The sequence below is a fragment of the Trematomus bernacchii genome, unplaced genomic scaffold (assembly GCF_902827165.1).
Source record: "Trematomus bernacchii unplaced genomic scaffold, fTreBer1.1, whole genome shotgun sequence".
In the NCBI taxonomy this organism is placed as follows: domain Eukaryota; kingdom Metazoa; phylum Chordata; class Actinopteri; order Perciformes; family Nototheniidae; genus Trematomus; species Trematomus bernacchii.
Window position 1 is genome coordinate 2,991,206 of NW_022987409.1, and position 25,032 is coordinate 3,016,237.

Sequence of the window (25,032 nt, forward strand, 5' to 3'; positions counted from 1 at the left end):
AGTCAAACTCTGAACCAATGCCACTCCTTTTACTGATGATACCTTTCATTCATCTTTTGTTTTGCTTTACAAAATCTGTCAGTGTGAGGATTTTATACTTTAGTAATATGCTGATTCCTGTTCACACATATCTCCAGTACAGTACTTTGAAGTACTGGCCTTGTATTCCACTCCACTGACTGTAGCCTGACATATCAGATACAGTCATAAATGCCAGATTACATTTAAAGTGGACCTATCATGCTATATTTGAATAATATAGTGTAGGACCATACCTATATAAGGCATATTTATACTTTTTTTTTTCTTCAAAATGCCAAACAGATCATGCATTTTAGCCATGCCTCATTTCGCTCAATTTGCACTTTTTTAGCCCTGTTTTTGCAAGTGCTGATTCTGTGAGAACAGCACCATCTACAGGCCTGGCATATGTACTACAGCGTCTCCAGTGCTTTCGAACGGCAATGGCCGTGGCTGTCTCCTCCTGATTGGTGGAGTTGGCCCAATAGCCTTAGCGCCACCGTCCTGACGTCAGGACAGTGTTCAAATCTGGATCAGTTTTTATCAGATCCGTTGCAGCCCCTTTTTTAGAGATTTGGGTATGGAGGAAAATAGAGAGGGTTGTGTTTTCTGACACTTGGTGAGTTCCCTGGAACACCGGGGACACATATTCATGTATAAAAGACGTACAAAAGTGCATTTTGCATGATAGGTCCCCTTTAAGTTAATGCTGATTTGTTCTTAACAAATGGACAGCGACATTTTCTACAAAGGCCGCTTGTTTTCTGACAGGAATACGAATGCTATTCTTTACTCTGTCACATGTCACCTCCACACTGCACTGAGCCGGAGACCCCGGATGTAAGAGGACACGCTGAGAGGGGCTGCCTGCTTTGTTAAAAATATATAAAACCTTTAAGTGACATCAGAAATGCTATTTTCAGAGCTTAAAAATATCTTGAAATCTAATGTTTTGCCTGTCTAAATGAAAAGTATAACATGATGGATTGTATTTTTAATGCAACCTTTTTCCAGCCACTTTTGTAAGAAAATGTCAAAATGTAAGAAAAAAAGCACGAGAGGCTCTGGTTGTGGACGCTGTCCCTGTCTGTAAAGGGCTGGAGGTGGACTTCTTCAGGCACCTCAGCAGCCCTGCGTCATGCAGCAGGGACCCCCCCCCCCCCCCCCCCACCTCCAGCCCTTTGGGTCTCCAGCCTCAACACTCCAAACCTCCAAGCTGAATGTACCTCTTTGAAACTAGTATGTTCAAAAACCTGAAGATTTTCTGAAATAAAGCAGAATGTTTTGAAGATAAACTGCCTTGTAGTGCTTCATTATGCCAATGTTTATGTCAGCAGGTTTGTCTGATGTGTGTGTGTGTGTTTGTGTGCGTGTGCATTTGGCCACACTAAGCAGATGCTGTGTGGTAATGAGATGGCTGAGAGGCTAAGCTGGATCAGCTGAGTGGCTGCGTATCAGGTCGGCGTACTGCTGCTCTCCCCCTGCTCCATGTGTGGCCTCACATCAAGAACACGTCAAACCCTGAGGAGGTTTACATACATACATACATTTACAAGTATTTATCAGTTTTCTCCACTTAAATATCTACTGTTCACAAGCAATCATCCATTCACAGTAGTTGTGGGCTAAGCAGTGGGGAATGGAGTTGAGAAAGGCTCTGTGTATCAGTATGTACACAATGACACCCTTTCATATTTGTTCTTCTGTTTGAATGTGATTGTGTATTAAAGGCTGTGCTTTGCATGGGCCAAACTTGTTGGCTGAGGGTGTGGTTCATTTTCAGTTTACAATAGATCTATTCTCCACTGTGTGTGCATCTATATTATTGTAAAGCTGAAGAAAGTGGGGACATGAACATGGCAGCTAGACCGCCTACGATCCAGCCTACTGTAGTACAGTCTGCCTAATACTGGGGACATAGAACACAGCACCAGGGAGTGCGAAGTGAGAGGAAAAGTTGGGAAGGAGTTGGCAGGAGCAGACTCTTGAGCACTGCTTGTTGCAGAGCTGACGCACTGAAGCCCAGAGAGAGAGGGAGAGGGGAGGGAGGGGGAGAGGAGGGGAGGGGCGACAGACAGCAGTGGCCAGATGGAACCTAGTTTGTTTTGAAGTAGCTGCTGCTAAAGCAGGACAGTCAGCCGGCACTAGTTTGTATGTGTAGGGAAATATCTAGTCCAGGCAACAACAGGACTAAAAACCCTCTGCTGTCACTGTGAAGTGTGGAGTCACTCTATGCGGCTCAAGGTCAGGAAGATCCTCAGGGAACTGTCCCGTCTGGATCCTGGGACCCGCAGAGGCAGGTGGGCATAAGTTTCCTTGTGGCAGCTCCCTGATTGGATCATTGGGACACTATGCAGGGCTGCAGGACTCTGTGGAGGATGTGAGGCCTGGATAATACCTCCCACCACAGCCTCAGTTCTCTCAGCCTGATCCAGGGTCGGACACGGAGGGAATGGGCCCAGCTTCACTGCAGGAGGAGAGAGAGTCGGAGAAAGAGTCCAAGAGGGAGATGGAGAGCTACCGCTGCCTTCTGCAGGCCGGCTCTCAGCTAGAGAGCACTCTGCAGCGTGAGTACACATGATGCTGACTGTCCTCATTTCACTTCTGCTGGCCTCATGCAGGCTTTTGAATATAATCCTGTTTAAAACTATTTCCCATTACTACATTTTAGCAGACTGACACTTAAAAGCACCGTAGCAGAGGTCCATTTAGTTTGATTGACAGTGAACATTAGTAACTTCTGAGAGCCATTACAGGAAGTAACTGGAGAACTGCAGCCTGTGTCTTAGCTTAGTCAGTATTATTGATGCATGCAGCTTTGCTCAAACACCGGGCCATTGCAGGGATTATGTCATTATCCCAGATGGAGAGATATTTATCTGTAGTGATGATTTAGAGAATATCTGCAGACGGTGGGTTGTATGTTAAATTGGGACAGTGCTCAAAGAAAAATCCATACTGCTGATGTTCTAAAAGTACATAATGTGTCTTCATGATGTTGTGTCATGTATTAAATAGGGGGGGCGGGTAATAAACTGTCTACACTTTTTCCTGAAGCAGCAACTGAATTTAGTCAGGAAAGGAAAAGTGCATGGCCGTTAAAATACTATTTTATTACCTCTTAAATAATGTCAGGAGTTACAAAATACATTTACCATACAACAGTTACATTGTCTGTATCACAAACAGCATTACCCTCCTCAACATTTGTCAGTCATCACTCTAACCGTGTGTTTTTACAAATGTCAGAATAAATAAAATAATGAAGGCAAGGTGATGGACAGAAATACTGTCTGATGTGATTGACAGCACTATCTAGGAGCGTCCTCCAGAAGCTAATGTGATTACTTTGGGATCTTGGCAGCATCCTTGTTTAATTGATAGGCCTTTGCCTTTGTATGACTCCTGTGGGTTCATTGCACCTGGGCTTGTGTGTGTAGGTAACAGAGACAAGGCCACGCTGAGATTCTATTTATACCAGCCAACGTTTTTTGTATCTCTCTTTGTGAAATGTGAGCCTCGCTCTCTGGGTTTGTCGTAATCTGCTTATAAGGGATGCAGTGGTAAGCATAAAAAACACTGCTGTATGAAACAAAAACCATAGATCATCATTTCAGTAATGGGTAATGATAGAATATCCTCTACAAAGCTCACCTTTATCCTTTTCCCTCTACACATTTCTACACTTTCCTTTCTGTCTGAGCCTTCTTTGGATCATTTAAAGAATGTGAACAATTCCAAGTGAACTTGTAATAATCACAATACTAACGGGGCCTTTTGACTGTTGTTAGGCAAAACCCTAAGGAAGACTTTACTTCCCCTTGAGTATGAGCTAAATCTTTATTTTTGTGTTTTCTTAATTATCATTTAAAGTCTATGTAACTGTAAACAAGTATTCAATCTGTTTCAGTAAACAATAACACATGTTTCAACGCTGGCGCTGCAGTTTGGTACATAAAACATACTCTTAAAACATTCTCCTTCTTGCACTGCCAGTTCAACTACAGTCTGACTTCCTTTAGTCTCTGCATGTCAGCTAGACTTCAACTCATAATTGTTTGACTGACACTTTACTACCTAACTACACAACAGGATAAAGACTTCAATTATTCACAGGGCACGGAACCCAACTAAGTCCAACAGTTTTGTTTAAACTGTAGTTCATTGCCTTTCTTTTAAGATAGCAGTCCACATAATGTTGTCTCTCAGACTTCAACAGACAGTTTAGCTGCTTTTAGTGTTTATTCGTTGAATGGCTTTTCATTTGGTTTAATGCTATTACGTCGGCTGACATTTCCCTTGCTTTAATTTCCTACTTTTCAGCTCAGTTTAACTGCTTTCAGCACTAATTCTTCACGTATATAACCTATCGTTTAGCTGCTTAAAGGGCTTATGTGAGTTCATGTGAAACTGAAATGTCCTCTCCTTCGAGGAAATGACACTTCAACTCATTCAAATGCGTAAAATGCCTCAACTTAGACTGCAATTTCCACATTTGCGTGCATACAAATACCATTTAAAATACATGTTAGCTTGCTTCTTGATTTTCATCATCAATAAGAACAGAATCTTCTTTATAAAAAAAATAGTACTTCTAGTTTTCTCTACAGCAGTGTAGTAGATGCTAAACAATCTGATGACAGACAGTCACATTGATAAACCACTATACAACTCGAATACTACAGAAACTAGTAACCGATAGATCAAGGAAAACTAAAACATTCTTCTTTCGACACCATAAAATATGTTGATCTATTTGAATGAATCAAATGTTACCAAACCCACGACATTACTTCCAAAGGGGCTGTCCAGTCAAATATGTAAAGCTATTATCTAGGGTTTACTGTCTATCTATTTCTGGCCTTTAACCAATTTAGTTTTCATGTATCCCTACATGTTCTTCTATCAGCATGCAGCCGCCCACCAGTTTAATCCCCTTAGCATTGAAAGCTTTGTTTAGCAAAATATCCCATGACCCAAAAGCAGTATGAGGCCTGTGGGTACTGTGAACATGTTTGTAAGAAGGGATTTCTTCCTCTGCAAGGGATTACATGTTTCCACTTGTACAAAATCTGACTACAAATAACATTCATGCTGGGTATGTGTTTTACATTCAAACCAGCCTCTCCTTTTGCTGACATTTGGTATGATTCACTAAGACGTACTCCACTATGTGAAAAATGTTTGGCGCCTGTTCATGAATTGGTCATTCAGTAAATAAAATTATATTTATTTACAGAATTCTTCAGTAGATATTCAGAACAAAGTAATCTTAAAACAGCCTCAATATGTGTGGGTTAAATGTTCTGTCAACCTATTCAAATTAATTTGTATGGTGCATATCAAATGTATACATGTCTCTTTGACTCCTTTGACACGCTTAATTTTCTTCATGAGACATTTTAAAATAACAATAATGAAATCCCCTTTGAATCAATGTTGTAAAAGAATAAAATGTGGAAAGGTACAAGGGGTTTAAGGCTTTTCATATGAACTGTATGTAATGAAGTGGATGCTTATCACTGTTTGGACAACAGAGATAAGCTTTCAGCTTTGCATGCAGACTGGAAGATTGGTCTTGGTGTGTGGATCTGTTTGACTGGCAGCTAAGCTCTGTTTCCATCCACACTGGCAAACATTATTCTTTATGTGTGTGTCAGAGCAGAGGAGCAAACAGAGGTTATTTGACTTCCGCCTGTGCAAACCATCCAGCATGTCACCTGGAAAGGTCATGATGCAAGCAGAATCACAACTTTCCTACTTTGATTTGATTTTACGGTTTAAAATGTGTGTGTAGATGTGAGTTATTAAAGCTAAAACAGTGCTTCACTTTATAACTGTCATTGTTTAATTGATGGAATACAAGGCATTTCATGTGGCAGTGTCTTAAAAATAACTTAGTCATGTGATAGGATGGTGTCTGGCAGGGTGAGGGAAGAGTACAATATTTCCACAAACTGGCAAATGTATTAACAGCGTTGCAGTTTGCTGCACAGGCTGCCCTTGCTTTGATCAAACACAGTAGAGGTCCGCAGTGTGTGTGTTTGTGTATCAGTGTGTTCCTTTTTTCTTGCATCGACTGCAAGATTAGAAAACGTATCCATTAAATAAACCCATGTAGTTAGATCTCACCAGCGTACATATTGTTCTCTATAGACAAATCAAAGCATGATATATCTGTACACTGCAGTTATCCAAATGGAAAATGACATCTATTTGTTTAAGACCTGTCTCAACTTCCAGAAGGTCTTGTGGCACAGGGTATAAATGGTTATACAACTATTGCAGTGTGACGGTAACTTTACCCTGCATCTGTGTGTGCACAGTCCAGCCATTGGTCCCGCTTGGCTCAACCCCTCTCTGTTACAGACGTACATCAAATATTCAGCAGGTACCAGTAGAGCCCATTACCTTCTCCCTGACAGCCTGACGGACTCTGTAACTGCAGTCGACGCATGGAAAATAACACCTCTTCTTCCTTTTCTCTCTCTTCTGACCTCTGTCATATTCTCTTCTGCAATTCATTTGTAATGTCTTTATCCATTATGGATAAGGAAACTGTGAATTGTGAGCAAATTGACTGCCCTGTCAATCTGTTGAAGTTTGTATCTTCTTGGTCGAATGCACTTATTGTAAGTCGCTTTGGATAAAAGCGTCAGCTAAATGCAATGCAATGTAATGTAACGTTGCATTAACTGCTAAACATGTTTAGTAAGGTTTTAATAACTAAGTCCCTCAGAATGTGTTTATTTATTAGTAGTATTATTAGTATTCCTGTGTTGTTGTTAATACGTTTTGTTTGGAAAGAAAGCTATAAACGACTTGTTGAGTTTCCCTTATTCACCCTCTACACGTCTACTAAAACGTCTACTGTGTATACATTGTGAGAAAATTCAGTCTCAACATGTCTGCTGTCTACACATCCACCCGAATAATTCCTGGTGCACCATAGAGCAGATGAAAGCCTGATTTGAACTGCACTGACTACTCTATAAGAGACTGCATTTATTAGCCACTCAGAGAAGAAGTCTAATGGCACCAAGCACGAGACACTGGGCCATCTGCCAGTTAACTTAATATTACAGCAACATCCCTTCAGACGCTGTACAGTAAATTAGCTAATGTCTTTTAAAGATGTCAATGTCTAACTTGCACCAGATGCAGGATACACATCAGCCTCAGTGAGAAAGCATATAAAGTCAACATTTATTCTGAGTAATGTCATGGAAAATCACTTAAAATGAACAATAACATCTATATTTTTAGATGAATAGGTATATAGGTAAGATTATCCGTCTTTTAAATGTGATTACTTTAATGTTTTCAATGTAAAAAACTAAAAAGACTTGGGGAAAAAGACCCATTAAAAAAACTCTTGGACTGGGATTTTGTGTATTTAAAAGACTATTACATTGTTCTTTCATTTGAAAGTTACTTGACTGCCATTTACAACTGATTCTTTTAAACTAAGTTATGTTCATAATTGAGAGACCCTTAGTTTTCCAGTGCACACCACTTTCCTAAAGCCTGTATCATTTTGTTTCATCTTCCAGAGGTGACTGTCCCTCTAAGCTTGAAGGAGGTGGGAGGCTACATAGAGAAACAGGTGGCATACTTGTCAGGTGAGGCCTTTTTGAGATATATCTTAATAAGAGTTGAAAGTGACTAAGTGTCTAACCTCTGATTTCATGATTACAAATACATTGATTGATCATATCTTTCTTCCCAGGGGGCCGTGGGGAAGACTCCAGCGTCATCATCACCCTCCCAGAGAGCTCGGCTTTTAGTGACATTCCAGAGGAAGCTTTAGTCAAAGTCTTTACGTACCTCACTCTCATCCCTCGGTGCGTCCTCCTTCATAAATAGCTGTCTGATTCTCTCCCTCTCTCTTTCTGCAGTGCACCAAAAGCCCAGCTCATGTATTCTGAGCACAGCTGGTCCTTACTGCTCCATGGTGTCAAATGTCCTACTCATGCCCTCTATGTCCAAACCTCACTCCCCTTAGACATTAGGAAATTAGATAATGTCATTGCAGTGCATTTGCAATAATAAAGAAATTATGTAGCTTTAAAGCACCTATAACTTGACTAATCCACATGCTCTTGAATGGTTATCATCTCATTTTCTCGTTTTATAGCTTTAAATCACAGAATGACATTAAAGCTGTACACATTTGCCCAATTTGTCTTGCAGAACGAGGCAACCCGGAGTCAAATTTATCATCATTTTAGACCGGAGACTGGATACATGGGCCTCTATCAAAACTGCACTTGCCAGGATAGCCGTGAGTGTCATATTATATTTTATTCTTTTAATCAATGCCATTTATCTACCATTCCTAGACTGTTTTGACATCATGTATATGACTAACCATTGCTTTTCAGCTGCAATGTGGCTGTGTTCAATTGCTACTGTTGTATTTACGAGTCGTTGTCCATGGTGCTTAAAACCTGAGACATACTGTACCTGGACAGCACAGTCAAAAATCAAACTACCATTTCTGCATCTTTCGGGTTGGTGGGTAGCTCTATGTGGTGTTTAGTCTGAGGTGAAGGGTAAACTATTTGTTTGTACTGAATGTCCTGTTACATATTGCTGCAAATGAATGAGTAAGCAAAACGTGTTGTGATGACGCGGGGTGCTGAGCAGGGGATGAGCAGGAAGGCGGGAGGGAAACATTGCAGTCAGGCTGCCACCCTCCGCCTGAGAGGAGCGGCGCTGCGGCTCAGCCGGCCGCCGACCAGCTGCTCAGCGGCACCATCTCCAACGGACGGGCGGGAACTTACATTGAACCGAGATGGCTTCACACACCATGGCTGATTGTTTTTACCGGCGGGGAACGCCGAAGATCCGCCGGACAGCGGTAAAATAAAATCCTGCTTAGTTTTATTCACCGTGTGAAGAGTTTAGGGCGAAGTTTTTGGGCGGGCAGGGTGAATGCGGCACTGGCCCCGGCTGTCTGTCTGCTGAGTGCAGCACTGCGGTGCGTCTCTGCTTAGTCATGCGACTGGCTGTCTGTGAAACCCAAACAGACTTAAATGCGGGATTTGAATGCGTGTTTATGTTGAAATCAGGAGCTTAGGTGAACGACCCTTCGTGGTCGAGTGAGGACATATGAATGTCAGAAGTTGCGTAGGCCTACATGCAAATGCATGCCATGGTGATATAGCCTATCAAGACAAAATAGGAGGCAATGTTGCATACAAATCCTCTGCAGAGATTGCTTTTGCATCCCTTTGATGTAAATGTGAAAGTTTCCAAGATTATTTCAACTATATGAAATGTCATTATTTTACCTTTTTATTTGTTTGGTAAAAATATGTCATGCATGTACTGTTAATACATGCTGTAATCTCGGCTAGAGCTCCATACTGTATATGGTCTGTGCTAATGCAGACATTCCTGCACAGTCAGGCGACCTCAAACGACCTAAAGATGAAATGCAGCATTTAACAATGACATGCTGTATGAGTAGTATAGTTAAGTGAGTGAACCTTGAATCCGTTATGCTGGAGTAACAGTGGGACTGACAGGATGTCAGAGACCTGAAGTCTCTCCTGTCAGATCTGCAGGAGGAGAGCTTGTTGATGCTTTTGCTCAGTTCAAACCTGTGCCAGCATGCATACAGGAGTAAGTCTATATTGCCCCTAGACCCGAAACACAACGTTTTTTCTTTACTGACTCCTCCTCCATACCAGCATCATCACTATGACAGCGAACCTCTCTTTCCTTCTCAAGGCCTCGTTTCCTGGGAACCTCCACCTGGTCTTGGTGCTCCGACCCACCAGCTTCTTCCACCGCACTGTTACAGATATTGGCTTTCGCTTCAGCCAAGAGGACTTCATGCTCAAGATGCCAGTAAGGCAGCTCCTCCTCAGTTACCAAACATGTCCCACACCACAACAAGGTACATCTCGTTCTTGTTACAACCCTGATCTCCATGAGTCAAAGTTTTCTGGTGGACACAGCCAAGAACACATGTTGATTTCAGTTTTGAAACAAATAAAGATACATAAAGCAGATATCCTAGAAAGGATTCTAGTGATTTCATTAAGTTAATTTTAAAGTATCAAAAGTAAAATATCTGATGTTTGTCATGCAATCCCCCCAAAACAATTTTGTACAACCTTGTGTACATGCCAGTGGTTTGAACACTCCTTTATTGACCAATCACATCTCACCCATTATGGCGAACAGACTTACCCAAATTATATTTCTATTAAAATAAAATCAATAATATATTTCAAAAACACCAAGTAAGGATATACGTAAAACAAAAATTCTAAACATGGCACTCATAACTTTTTCTAAAAGTATAGAGTGTTCTGTGTGCGGTCTTAGATTGTATCTGCACCTTTAGGTGGTGATGCTGAGCTCTGTCACAGACCTGCTGCACTACATCGATGAGAACCAGCTGACTTCAGAGTTCGGAGGCACTTTGGACTATTGTCATAGTGACTGGATTGTTTTACGAACAGTAAGCAGCAAACATTAATACTGGATAACTATATGTCTTGGTGTCTGATATCAACCAATGGCTCTGTGTCTAAACAACACTGAGCCACAGATTGTTTCACAAGTCTTAGTATTTCATTTTTTTGTTTTTTGACTCTATAAAGGGCATTGAAAGTTTTGCCGTCACAGTTAAAGACATTGCACAGATGCTGCAGAGCTTTGGCACTGAGCTGGCGGAGACGGAGCTGTGTGATAATGGGAAGGCCATCGAGTATCTCCTTGAGTCTCATACTGAAAAGTACAGGAAACTCAAGGTGAGGTTTCAAATGTTTTCGTATGGATTAATTTATTAATACTACCACAATTATATATATGTATCCTCCGAATATATCTAGACGCACTATTTTGAATATTGCTCATTTAATATTTAAATTGCCCTCCGTATAACAGGATGCAATCAGGTCAGTTTCAAAGGAAGGGCGTCATCTTCTTGCAAGCCTGGAGACCTCCGGAAAAGAGGATGACTCCCAGTGGGATGTGAAGATGGACTGGGAGACAGTACAGAGGTAAGGCTGCCCTCTTTGGTTTAAGAAAATTCTCATGTATCATCATATAATTGTAAACTTCGAATTGTTAACTATTAGTTATTCACAATGAATTAGATCTATGACACAGTGACTTGTTTTTTTTCAGGCTTCTTGCCCAGCTCAGAGACATGGAGTCAGCCTTTGATGGTTTCTTTGAGAAGCATCATCTGAAACTCCATCAGTACATGCAGTTGCTCAGATATGAACAAAGCTTTCAGGAGGCAAGGCATCTATATATTTATCATGTGTGCATGTGTCTATGCTTTTTGGTGTTTTTGCCAATATTTCCATACACCCAAGAAGATATGATCACTTGATGAGATTAGGGTCTAGGCAATCCTCAGCCTCAAGATTAAATGAGGTTTGTAATACCTCTGGGAGCCACCAGGTTGGCTTTGTATTGGTGTTTTTATTCATTTTAGTCTTTGTTTATTCAATGTGTGTTTTGACTCAAGATGGAGTTGTGTCTGGAGCATCTAACAGGGCAGGAGAAGGAGCTGTCCATATCTGTGGACACTCTGGCTCAAACAGAACAGGCTCTCAAAAGGTTGGACAGTTTGGAATCAAATGCACAGGTCAGTGTTTCTTTGTCAAACTGGCAATACATGCATTAACAGCACCTGTATGTATGCATATACAATAATAGACTCCTTAACTCTTGTGTTTATCTGTTGGCTCTATCAGGAGGTGATGTCTCGAGCTCAGATCATCATCCTTCATGGACACCAGCTCTCCGCCAGTCACCACTATGCCATGGCTCTTATTATGCAGCGCTGCAACGAGCTCCGCCACTACTGTGATACACTAAATGCTGCTCTCAAAACCAAACACACTCATCTGCTGCAAACACACCAGCTGCTGCTTTGTCTTGGACAGGTACTAAATAATTTGCATCAAACAGACAAACAGACATCCGAGAACACAGATTTATTTACAGTGATGTGTGTTTTCAACCTTCAGGCCCAAACTTGGTGCGATGATGGAGCATATCTGCTGGCCAATCAGCTGGTGGAAAAGTACCAGTCTAAGATGGGGGCCCAGGCTGCTCTGAGGGACATTGAGAGGTTCCTGGAGGGGGCGCCGTCTATGCTGAGCTCAGGACCGGACGTCCTGACCATCGAGTACGAGGCTGTCATCATGCCTCAGCTGCAGGTCAGTGACCACAGCAATCCTTTTACATTTTAACATCATTTTGGATGTTTTGACTTCTGACTGGAACAGGAAACGGTTTGAAACTTTTCGTTTGAATTTTTCAGGCCTCAAGTACACACTAACATCTTATATATTTTTTCTTTTTTAATGTTTTATTTATAGGTGTTTTTTTTTTATTTATCAGACAAGACAAACACATAAGCTATCATCTCACGTAACAAATATGTACAGACATATAGGGAATATAGGAAATAAACCAAAAAAAGCAAAACACCATCATCCGAATCAGACAGATCTGAAAAAGCCGCTTGAGGTTCTGCATGTTCCCATCTTTGATCCATTGGTTGTGTTTTGGAGGAGTTACTGTACACCCCTCCACATAAATGGAATTGAGCATCTTGCTAATAAAGAGGAAAAGGCAATGACTGTTCTAAGTGAGCACAGTGATAAGTCATCTGAAACTAAGAATATACCAAAAATAGAAATTGCACGATGGGGACACGATTACATTGCTGCCATATTTCTGTGTTTATTTGTTCCTAAATAACGAGAGCTATTTCTGTGTTATACATCATAATTGTATATCCTACCTCTGTGTCCTTCTCTCTCGCTGTTAGGCCCAGATAGGGAAAACGTTTGAGAAGCATGCAGCCGTGCAGCAGATGATTCAGAGTCGACAGGCCTGTCTAAGGAAGCTCGCTGATAAACACGTGCGACCGATCCAACTGGTGGCCCCCCGCCCCGAAAACCCACCACGCTCCAAGTCCCCCCTCTTCTCCCCCAAACATGGTACAGCACACACACACACACACACACACACACACACACACACACACACACACACACACACACACACACACACACACACACACACACACACACACACACACACACACACACACACACACACACAAATGGGTGTCTGTCAACTAGTTCATACACACTTGCTGATTAAACAGCATTGGGTGACCTAACAGCTCTTTCGTCATATGTACAGTCTCTCTCCCCTATCACTATCAAAAAGAAAAAAAACTGGCACTGTCCTAGTTTTCAACATATACAGTAGGCTTTCTACGGAAAAAAAACGAATTCCCTATCCACCCCCCATGTTTCCCAGGCCCGGTATGGGGGCTTGTGCCAGCGCTTATGGCTTGGCATCAGTCCCTCCCCCCCTTGGATCTTTGCTTTAGGCTCCATGGTTAAATTAACACATCATAGGGCCCCACTGAGCAGGCCTAAGGTGTTCCTCAACGGGCTTTGGGGTTAGCAGGCCACCTTTACAAAAAGGCTGCTACGAGGGGAGAAGGTATAATCAGTCCGCTGGGAAATAGCTGACTGCTCTATTAGTCAGGATATCTGCCATAGAACCATATGTGGTTCATATACATTAAAGACCCTTTCATCTCCCTTTGGGTCTCAAGGGAGGTTGCACAAAGCTAACCATATACAGTACAGTGGTACCCAATTAATACCATGTGTGTTTTCTGGTTTGTTTTCATTTTCATTTGAACGTATCAATTGTGTCCAATGAATGTGTCTTCATCCATTGAGTATACATCCAAATAGGCCATTGCCATTCATGTCTTTAAGGTTTTTCTTCATGATATGAAGCCATACTAATGAGAGAAGTAACAAGAAAGAGAATGATAGTGATTATGAAACCCCCGATATATCAGAGACAGCAGCCATTTGAAGGAGAGGAGATGAAGGGAAAAGTGGTTAGCTTTGACCGATTGGATCCGGTGCATGTATACACTCACATATATGCATGCATATCACTGATGAATGTAACATGGCATATGCAAAGGCACACCACTCAGTTGAACTTGGACTATCATGTAAGGATTCAGCAGCTACGATCAAAAGGACACTGACGGTCGTGCCAAACCCTCCTTTAGATCTTTACATACCGGATCCTGGCCGCACTTTTAGCAGAGGCCACCAATTAGCATTGATTTCCACAAATGTCGATCAGGACTGATTAATGTTCTTTTTAAAGTTTCTGAGGAACAAAACCGGTCAGGGGAAGGGCAAAGCAAATCCCTTTGAGGCCACCGTGTTCACACATTATAAAAAAAGAATGGTTTCTGACATAGCGCGGGTGCTTGATCTTCTCAATATACATCATGGTTAAATATTGTATGTGACTTATACTAATGCACTTTGATGAGCTGCCGATCTGGCTTTTACAGGTGATGGTTTGAAGTTCACATTCGACCTCTCTCTGCCAGGGAAGAGAGCATCCCGGAAGAGCCCCAACTCAAGAAAAGTACGATTATTTCCTGTCCCAGATGCATTTGGAGGCAACAAATTAATAATGGCATCATTCTATAGTTTGGTCCAAAAGTTGTTTAGTATAATATAATGTTCTGTGACTTCAATTGGATGCGTAAGAGTAATGGATCTGTGGTGTGTTCAGATTGAGGTGATCCACGACTACCAGGAGAGCCGGAGCTGCGTGTCGTACTTCCTGGATGGAGAGGACAGCCCAGATCTCTTGAAGCGGTGAGGAGGAGGATCTGTCCTCAGTACTGCTCTTCATGCTGTTACCTTAGTGATTCTCTTTGTTCAGTGCTAATGATGCCCTCTGGCTCTCTCTCGGTCTACTTCTTCGCCTGTCTGTTTGTTTGCGTCACAGTCATGTGATGCGGGAACTCATAGAGACGGAAAGAATCTATGTGGAAGAGCTGCTGTCAATTCTGCTGGTGAGAACGACTACATTTAATGTCACACAAGTAGAAAAAAAGTGTCTGATTGATTCTTGTGTCGACCGTATGTTTGTTGCTGTGACTCCAGAATATATTTAATGCAAAAAACAACAACCTTAATTGTAGTGCTGCAAGCAATATTATAGCCATTTATTTTTGATAATCGATTATTGGTTAGTAGTTTTACATGCAAAAAACAATATGTTAGATTACTGGCTTTTGTGTTTTATATCATATTACAATTAGTACTGTATCTTTGGTTTTCAGACTGAAACCCTAGAATTGTACCAAACATTTAATTTTGAAAATGATAGGCAGATTAATCGATAAAGAAAATAATAATTAGTTGCAGTCCTATTTAATGATATGCTATGATTAAACATTTCAGGGTTACAGAGCTGAGATGGACAACCCAGCTCTGTCAGGGCTTCTGCCCCCCATCCTGCGCAGCAAGAGAGACATCCTCTTTGGAAACATGCCTGAGATCTACAATTTTCACAGCAGGCAAGTTAACAACTCACTTCACACATAGATTATATTCAAATATAAGGTAAGTATGTACAAGTATGTTAAGCATGCAAAAGATTCAATACACATTGTCTTAAGACAAATTAGTTTGATATTAAAAAATAAATACACCATGCTTGCTTGACATAAGTCTGTGGTACTGAGAGATTCAATAATAACCACATTAGTTTAATGATATTAATGTTAATGAAATATGTTTGTGGAAATTCATATATGCAAAACACTTAGTAGGACTAGTCACATGAAACGGGCGCTGGTATGGTTCCTAGCAGCCACTTGTATTAAGGATAAAGCTTACTAGATATGGGTTAATATGACTGTGATCTGATGACCTTTGACCTTTCTGGGAATCCAGGGTTTTCCTTCAGGACCTGGAAGGATGCCTGGATGCTCCTGAAAGTGTAGGAGCATGTTTTCTGGCGCGGGTGAGATGATAAATGTTGATATGTTGTGTACATTTTTTAAGTAATAACCATGTGTTCCAAATTGTCCTTACATTTTAAAAAGATGTATCTTTCCTGTCTCCTCAGAAAGAAAGTTTTGAAATGTATGAATGCTACTGTCAGAATAAGCCACGCTCTGAGGCACTGTGGAGACAATTCTCAGACTGTGTCTTCTTTCAGGTCAGTTTCACTGATTTCACTTTCAAAAATAACATGTTGGCTGATTCATGTTTGTTTTAGAGACATGCAAGATAGGATTAATTGTTTCATAAACTAATATGAACCACTGCAGTTCTGAACTGAATGAAACAAGTTAGTACATTTACGTCACCTTTTAAAAAATGTAGAAAATGTATGGAGCTGTGATTTGTCATCGACCACCATTACATTTATCTTGCTTGTATTTGTCTTCCTTCCAGGATTGTCAGAAAAAGCTGGAGCACAAGCTGGGTCTGGATTCATACCTGTTGAAACCAATCCAACGCCTCACCAAATACCAGCTGCTGCTTAAGGTGAGACAGAGGGGTATAACACACAAACAGTAAATCATCTGAATGATGTAGTTCATTGATTTAGTATTTAGATGTGTGGTTCAGCATAGTGTACTTCACATACTACAGTAAGTTCACCTCTTAAGCCTCTCTGTATCAATGAAGTCGCTAAAATAAATACATTTTCACATTATAGGACAGCTGCCTTTCTGCATACAGTAAATATAGCAATTAAGATTCCCCTCTGTATTTTAAGTCCTGACCACCAGAGTGTGCTGTTGTAGCTGCTTTGTTTATGCTCTGTTTTGACTAAATGTATGTGTATGTGTATCTACCTACATGCTAGTTCTATTGTTCTAATAAAGGTATTCTGATTCTGATTGTTTGTTTTATTCAGGAGCTTCTAAAGTACAGCCCAAATTGTGAGGGGACTTCAGAGCTGCAGGGGGCGTTGACAGCAATGCTGGACCTGCTCAAATCAGTCAATGACTCCATGCACCAGATAGCCATCACAGGATATGAGGTCAGCATTCTGAATCTCTAATGCACATTTTCACAGTGAATTTATTGATAATAAAAGCTCATAAATAAACGCCTCTTTCCGTTGTATACAGGGTGATATTTGCGAGCTGGGCCGGGTGTTGATGCAGGGTTCCTTCAGCGTGTGGATCAGCCATAAGAAAGGACCCACTCGCATGAAGGAGCTGACTCGCTTCAAGCCGATGCAGAGACACCTCTTCCTGTACGAGAGAGCTCTGCTCTTCTGCAAGCGGAGGGAGGAGCACGGAGACGGCTGTGACAAGACGCCCTCATACAGCTTCAAGCACTGTCTGAAGGTTAGTGTGCGTCTGTGTTTATGTGCATCTTTGTTTGTGTACGTCTAGAAGGAATACACTGGTCTTGGGACTTGAATACTATGCTACTCTATAATATTGTACTTTTTCCTCAACTACCGTTATTAAAGCTGTCGGTAATTTAAACTTTCTCCCACTCCTGACAATTTTTCACAATTCTGCCCAATACTCACTCTTAAAACAGCTCTTTTTATTTCACTCAGAGAAATGCTGTACATATCTTTGCACAGTCGTTTGTCACAATCCTATTGTATTTTCAGTGTTGCATATTTAAGTTTCCTGTAAACATTTGATGTAAAAGTTTTCATATTACACATTTTCATTTCAAAATATGCTCTTTTTTCACAAATTCCTTGTGTTTTTCTACATGACTATAAACCACATTTTAAGTCTGATACTACTTACTAGGAACTTTACATAGTTAGATTGTTAATACAGAATGTAAATCACCTAAAACATGATGTTATATTATTAAGAATGTAATCCTTCCTTTACTAGCTGCAACATTGCATCACTAATTATGATCCAGAGATATAATGAATATGTTTCTGAAAGCTGACATGCTACATATTGTAATGAGTTATTTTACTTTTGGTACTTTGAGTATATTTTGATATACTTGTACTTTTACTTGAGTAAGATTTTGAATGCAGGACTTTTTTCTACCTGCTATGGATCTGACTGAATGCTAGTGTCCATAGCATACAGTGCATACAGTACTATGGCTTAATGTTCTGACTTGATGTGTAAATTACAGTTATACAACATGAAACCTGTCACATTGATGATTTAATACAAAATAAAACACTTTTTTTTAAAATTCTCACTATAAAGTACACTATTGTGTATCTATTATAAAGAAACTTCTGAATAATTATACTATTAAATAACAGCTCACAGCTTGTAGAGATCATAAAGAATAAGTGGATACATGATACAAACGGGGGTTTCCTATTTGTCACATCCAAAAAACTGTCATTGTAAATGTTATCACAACTTATTATGACCCTAATAGAACCGTTTGTTACATTGATAAAAGTAAGTCACATATAATCACTCAATACCGCTATCATTATCCACAACATTATCTAACCTTGCAGCTTTTAGCACTAAATGATGAGGTGAATGATCTACCAGAGACACCTTGTTGTTGTCCGTGTCTGTGTTGTTACATTTCAACACGTCTAAGTTATCCAGCTGGCCACAGAAGCTGGTGTATTCCTGTAAGACTTCTTTTGTTGAGCGTGTTGTTTTGGAGGTGATCGCAGCAGGTGTCCCACCAACAGCTGCTGCTCTTGATTTATTATTGAGGATGTGGGGAGGAAGCAGTCACACAGCGGAGGTGTGTGAGAGTGTTGTGTTCTGACAGGACAGATGTGTTACATGATGTAAGTCTGATGTATGACGAGCTGCTCTTCTTAATGCTGTGTGTGTGTCGGTGTAAACAGTGTTGTCTCTTGGCAGATGACTGCTGTGGGGATCACAGAGAACGTCAAGGGAGATGTGAAGAAGTTTGAGATCTGGTACAGTGGCAGGGAGGAAGTGTATGTGGTTCAGGTAAGGAGCACAAAAAGTTTCATGACAGCATTTCCAGACGTTAAATATTGTAGCTAATACAGAGCAGCCGGAAATAAGTCTTGATTATCAATGATACTTTTAATGTTTTTCAAGCCAAAGATTGCACAAATATACATTGTTTTTATTTGAATATGCTAAAATAATTCCGTTTTAGGGCTGTTGTGCAGGCTCCGGGTTCATTTTCAATGATTTTGCTGACATTTAATAGAAAAAGTTCTATTGTCTAATAAATTGTATAAAGTGTAAACAAAGGTTTGACAACGACTAGCAACACTGTAGCTTGATAGAAACAAAGTATGTAAACAACACAGTCTGTAATAATGTTTCTGTTGTCTCTCAGGCTCCTACATTGGAGGTGAAGATGGCCTGGCTCAATGAGCTTCGCAGAATCCTGACCAGCCAGCAAAAGCTGCTTAGAGGTCTGTAAACAACTAAAGTAAATGTGGGACACTGCATTACATTTCATTCAGCTGATGCTTTAATCCAAAGTGACTTACAATAAGTGCAATAAACCATAAAGAAACAAACAAGAAAAATGCAGGTATATTTGCTACCAATAAGCCATTGTAAGTGCTGGTGCTTTCGTTTCAATACAAACAATTGGACAAACAATCTAAGCTAAGATGTCCAATTAAAGTTTCCTAGCTTTGAACTTCATCACACAGACCCAGAGTGCCTGAAATGTTGTTGAAAGCTCTGTAAGTGGATGTTTGTGCTTTGATTTCCACTTAAATCACATAAAACCTAAACTACCTTCTCTCTCCTGTCACAGATGAAGCATATCAACACAGCCAAATGGTTGGACACATGCAGCTTTCTCCCTCCCTCTCTGAGAGGTCAGTGTTTACGTTTTTTTCCCCACAGTGTTTACAGTAGGGTTTTAGGGGCATGACATAGGCTATTGTTGCACAAACATACATGTGCAAACACACAGGCATATGTAAAACACACACATGCATTCACAGCACTATCTGCATTTGCTGAGTTTTCATGTCTGATCACAGCTGGAGTGAGTCAAGTTGCCGTGGTAGAAGCTGTGTGTGTGTTAGTGTGTGCGAGAACGGGCACAGGCCCCACTCTGTCCACTGCTGTCTGGTTGCCTATCCCCACTCCTCCCACCCCCACCTGCAGGGGCATGCGGCCGTCCAGAGGGGTCCTCAGGGGCTGTCTGCCGGGGCTGGACTTTGTGTCTCTGTCAGCTGACTTGTTTCTGTGCCTGCGTTCCCGGAGCCCCCGTCCCCGAAGCCCCCGGCAACGGCCCCGCCCGCGCCACCACTCCCAGCGCCACTGACCTGCCCTAACGCTCAGTGGTAAACTCAGCCTGGCTCACCTCGCCTCGCCCTGGCATGACCCACTCGGCCTGGCTTGGGGACATTACCCAGGGTTGCTGTGTTTGCATACTGATCGTCGCCTGCACCCTCTTTGTATAACCTCCATTCTGGTTCATAACTTACCCCCACACTCCCTCCACACGTTTAAAGGCCTGTGTCTCAGCAGCTCATCATGGCATTTCTAACATAGTATAAAAAAAAAAAACCCTCTTATTTCTGCCTCTCAGATTTGCTATTTTGCATGTAAAGCAAAGGGCAACAAAAAGAAGACTTTTGGTTTTCATTCCATACATTTCCCTAATTTCCTCATGACAGCTGGTTTTAAAAATGGGGCTCGTGTGCAGCTACTGTAGAATTTGCTTTCTAGAAACCTTCTTACTCAGAGACAAAATCTCTCATTTTTGATCTTGATAAATCGAGACCTGATCTTCTGATGTGTGAACACTTGAGTCCTATTTTTAAAGAGAAGCTTGCACTTGGCTGATCTGTGCTCTGTGCAGCTGTCTGGTCATGGCCATGTGTGAGAAACAACAGGACAGAGTTGCTCCTTCACACTGATCTGGGGCCAGCTAAACTGTTGGAGGTGTGGATCAGATTCAGGAAGTTAGAGCTGACCCTAGATTGCGTGGCTTAGGATAACATCTATCCTGAGCGTGTGTGCTGACTGTATATAAACATTTGGTGACGCGTGTTGTTCCCACAGCAAGCAGCAGAGGGCGTCAGTGAGCTCAGAAGAAACAGAGTCAGGGAGGAGCAGTCCAGACCCCCAGCCTCACTCCCCTAAACACCAGCACAACCGCAAGAGTGAGTGATGGGTCCACACACATTTATGCCACAATCAAGTAGATACTTGGTAACTAAATCACATAAAAGAGGTTATGGGAATTGATGCAAATCATACACGCTTTGGACAGTATTTGACTGCTGATTCTCTTCATAATCTCTAACTGATGTAGGTATTTGACTTTTTCCCCCCTTCAGCAGTTCAGGTGCACTTTGACCTGAAGAACCAGATACATCGAGGATTGTGGGGGAAAAAGGTCCAACTACTGACATTAGCTTTTGATTCTACGTTCTTGTTAATTTCCCAGTAAGTGACAAAGGGGTCTTTATAATGTGGATATAGTTACTAAGTATCTACGTGGTGCCTTTAAGGTGTAGTGTTTGGATAAATGCATTCATCAATAGCTGTCAAAGCCTGAGTTTGTGTGTCCCAGGTTGGCCCGGAGCTCACAACTCGGTAGACATCTGCGAGGGTCTGCAGGAGTGGTCTGGAGGTCAGGAAGCCTTCCACCCATCTGACACAGAGGAGGAGGTTTTGGTGCAACTGGTGAGCCAATCAGTGGTGGAAGAAGTAGCAATACCATAGTTTACAAAGAAGAAATCCTTTGTCCACTGTATCAATGCAACATAACTCAGATAAATACAATTACTGCATTAGACAAGTAGGACACGTTTGTTTTTTGAAGGATGTCGTGGGAGTTATTGGGTCACGTGACATGGAAGCTATTGAAAAAAATCAGGACTTAAACGGCAAAATAACAGAGAATACAGCAGAATTTTCATGAAAGTGTAATGTAATAGAAGTATTTTTTCAGTGTAGTTATTATATCATAATGCATTTGGAGTCACATGACACATGTCATGAAAGCTATTGAAAAATAATGATTCACTATTCAAATATTTATTTAAAATAAATTCACGACCTACCTGTAATCAATAAAAGGTGCTCCACATAAGACATGAAACCATAAAGTTTCTATCTGTATCTTATCTTCACTGTTTAACACCGACCTGATTATTCCGGGTGTCGCAGCTAAAGCAGTTGAGAACCATTGGTATGTTATTCCATAAAAATACAAAGTCATAGTTTCAAGGTCTCCCTTGAAAAATAAATCGTTGATCTCAATGGGATTTTACCTGGTTAAATAAAGGCTACAAACAAATAAGCTTGCAAAAAAATTAAACATGTGTATGGACTATGCAATTAAACACGTCAGAAAGAACGTAATTAAAAGAATAATAATATAAAAAATAATAAATGAGATAATAATAAAAGAAAAATCTATTTCAGAATTAGTTTAAATTGTATTCCTGGATTTCCAGTTAGTAATACAATGATCCAAAAACAATTAATGTCCTAGACTGAAAAGTACAACACTTACCTCGTGATGTTGTAAAGTAGAAGTATAAAGTAGCAGAAAGTGGAAATACTTAAGTTAAATAAAACTGAGTCTTTCCACCCTGGAGACTGAACAAAGTCACATTAGATATAGTTAAATACTCACTAGAGATACTAGACTGACAGTCTTTCCTTCTGTGTTAGTCTCCAGGCAGATACATGGCTCTGGGTGACTGTCTACAAAATGGGCCAGACAGCATCACCATCAAATGTGGAGACATCATTCAACTGCAGTGTGAAGACAACAAGGGGCGCTGGTGAGTTCTCAGCTTGTCAATGTGGCTTAGTGACCCGCCAAACCATCCCGTATTTGAATGAGTACAGTATCTGGCTAAAGCAGCTATATGAGATGTGATGTTTTTGTTAGACACCGAAAAGAACGCTAACGTGGTGAAAAGTTGTATTTATCTAATTTCCGCCCCCTTTTCTTTCTCACCCTTTTCTGACTTTTCTTCCTCCTTCAGGCTGGTGAAGAACCTGAGTCAGCGTAGAGACGGCTTCATAGCAGCTACCAGCCTGCAGCTGATCCTAATAGACAGCAGCCGAGGACACTCCTCCAGACTCGGAGGTAGACAAAAGACAAACAGTATAATGTCGAGCCATAGTATTACTTACTGTTCTTCTTACAATTCACTTTATTCCTTGCAGACCCCATGAACCTGAAGGCCAGAAAGCTCAGCTCCCCGTAGCGAAGAAAACACAGTAAATGTATTTTAATATTTACCTGAGGACGATGAACAGAAGGAACAAGTTGAGCCATAGCTGTCTGACCACTGATCCGCCACCCACTCCTCGCTCCCCGGTGACGTCTGCTTTCTCCAGCACAGTTCAATCATTAAAGAGGAAAAAGTGGGAATGTACAGACCTGATTTTCTTCCAGGTTACGATTGACAATCTACTGGGACCATTGTTTTCTGATGGTGAAGATGTGCTGTGGCACCAGTGCAAAGGCTCAGAAACGGCTTTCCTCTTTTGGACAATCAACAGACGATTTGTGGATCCTGATTTGTCTTCCTCTTTTTCATCTGCAACACACATAAAAGTCAGGATGGAAGGTTGCTGCCGTAGCACTTCATTTCACAACCCTTTTCCAGCTAGTATTGGAGATTCTTGTATCTCAGTATTTGCCTGAACATTTCTTACAGCAAATATTTTTGTACATAGACAGTATCATTTTTAACATGTATTGTACCTCAGTGTCTCATCTTTGTGTAGCGAGTTGTCCATTGAATGACTTCATTGTAGTTTTCTTACATTTCATCTGTCAAGGCACCACTCTTCTGTACAGTCTAGGAGTTAGATTGCCAAAATGTGCCATGCCATAATGCCTTTTGTATTCCTGCTCTTTTAGAGTCTCTTACATGTACTGGTTTGCAAAATCAAATACTGCAATCGCTTTAACCCGACCTCACAAATATTCAACTGGCACTTTAATAAGGTGGACGGAAAGGAGAGACAGAAAATCCACCAACTGTCTAACGAATGTGTGCTTTTCTTTGCCTCTTTCACTGTGTATCGTCTCTTACTCATGCTGTTATTTCCTTTATTTATTCCTGACTGTATGATGTGTTAGGGAGTCGGGGGAGAAATACCCCCTGCATGCAGGCAGCAGTTGACATGTCAGTGACTGTAATGTAAGACACAAGCAGACATGATGATGATTGACGGCAATGTATTCCTCAGTGTGTGCTGTGAGCACAGAGTAGGCCAAAAAGAGAGAGAGAGATTGTGCTGCGAGAGCCCCTCCATCACAGAGGCAGATTGTTTCCTCCTGCCCATTACAGCTCAGTTAATCTCGGGTTCCCCATTAAAAGGGATCATACAGCCAACATGAAATATAGCCTGTGTGTCGAACGCTTAATTAAATATTGATTGCAGACTTATATGAATTTACCACATCAAATCGAGGCCCCAGTCAGAGGGCTGCCTTTGATTTGTTTTGTTTGATATGGAAATGAGTCTGAAAGCAGCAGGGGCTGCCGCGCACTACACATTTCCTATGTTGTTAATTTATTTATTTAGCTGTCATGTTGTTCCTTCATATTGTGAGGTATATATGCGCTGCCGAATGAAATAACATCTCCATATATTTACAGGAGTTACGCTTGACTACACATCAAAACCCCATTTTCAGTTGTTTAGCTTTTACATATTCAGTTATTGTTCTTTTTGGAAATTGAATCCAATATGCTGCAGATTTTGCACAGATTCCAGGTTGGAAAACAAAAGAAAAACCTGCTTGAGACATTATGTATCCTGATGAGCCTGAGCTTGTTGCTGAATGTTCCTTTAAGATGAAAATGCATGGCAACCAAACAATGAGCAGGTTTCTTTTGTTGGACTCACTGTTCTAAACGGCTTGTTTTTTGAACAGCTTCAGTACTGTAAAAGATAATCAAAAATCAATTATGTAATGCAATAATTGTTTTGGTGATTGAAATAATTCAACACTTGTTTTAACAAAGTGATATGTTTGGCTTAAACCTAAGGCTGCTCTTTTTCATATTATGTCTGTATTCTTGTTTTAATGTAAGCCAACTTGTATGATAAAACTGCAGACTTTTACCTTGTGTGAGGTTTTGGTCACATCATTTAACGTTGGAGACCTTTTGTTTCCCTGCTTGAGTACCACTACTTGCAATCACATGTATTCACCAGCAGAGGGGAGTGATGTGTGTTGTTACTGTAAACAATGCATTACA

General features: G+C 41.0%; 1 protein-coding gene across 5 annotated transcripts; it reads left to right on the forward strand.

The window, feature by feature from the left end:
- The first annotated feature begins 2,403 nt into the window (after positions 1–2,403).
- mcf2a (MCF.2 cell line derived transforming sequence a) lies at positions 2,404–24,900 on the forward strand. Of its 5 annotated transcripts, none has more exons than XR_004556583.1 (30): positions 2,404–2,588; positions 7,575–7,643; positions 7,751–7,865; positions 8,215–8,305; positions 9,760–9,879; positions 10,382–10,498; positions 10,641–10,790; positions 10,927–11,042; positions 11,170–11,284; positions 11,519–11,638; positions 11,748–11,939; positions 12,024–12,215; positions 12,833–13,004; positions 14,408–14,484; positions 14,635–14,720; positions 14,854–14,920; positions 15,312–15,427; positions 15,807–15,876; positions 15,982–16,074; positions 16,314–16,406; positions 16,783–16,908; positions 17,000–17,221; positions 18,704–18,796; positions 19,158–19,236; positions 19,590–19,653; positions 20,852–20,952; positions 21,130–21,238; positions 21,366–21,478; positions 22,475–22,587; positions 22,795–22,828. XR_004556583.1 is itself a non-coding variant. In XM_034138381.1 (30 exons), the coding sequence occupies exons 1-30, from the start codon at positions 2,474–2,476 to the stop codon at positions 23,017–23,019; spliced, it is 3,342 nt and encodes a 1,113-aa protein (XP_033994272.1). In that variant the 5' UTR covers positions 2,404–2,473; the 3' UTR covers positions 23,020–24,900. The 5 variants fall into 5 exon arrangements, 4 of the variants coding, with proteins under 4 accessions (XP_033994272.1, XP_033994283.1, XP_033994295.1 ...); XM_034138381.1 differs by lacking the exon at positions 21,130–21,238 and adding an exon at positions 22,979–24,900 and having other exon boundaries at positions 22,795–22,898; XM_034138392.1 differs by lacking the exons at positions 2,404–2,588; positions 7,575–7,643; positions 7,751–7,865; positions 8,215–8,305; positions 21,130–21,238 and adding exons at positions 8,797–8,884; positions 22,979–24,900 and having other exon boundaries at positions 22,795–22,898.
- The last annotated feature ends 132 nt before the right edge of the window (positions 24,901–25,032 follow it).

Excerpts from the sequence above, each read along its gene's own strand:
- mcf2a (XM_034138381.1), top strand. The coding sequence starts at position 2,474 with ATGGGCCCAGCTTCACTGCAGGAGGAGAGAGAGTCGGAGAAAGAGTCC. Across the intron at positions 13,005-14,407 it reads CCTCTTCTCCCCCAAACATG|GTGATGGTTTGAAGTTCACA; the intron begins GTACAGCACACA and ends TGGCTTTTACAG. Across the intron at positions 17,222-18,703 it reads GCTTCAAGCACTGTCTGAAG|ATGACTGCTGTGGGGATCAC; the intron begins GTTAGTGTGCGT and ends GTCTCTTGGCAG.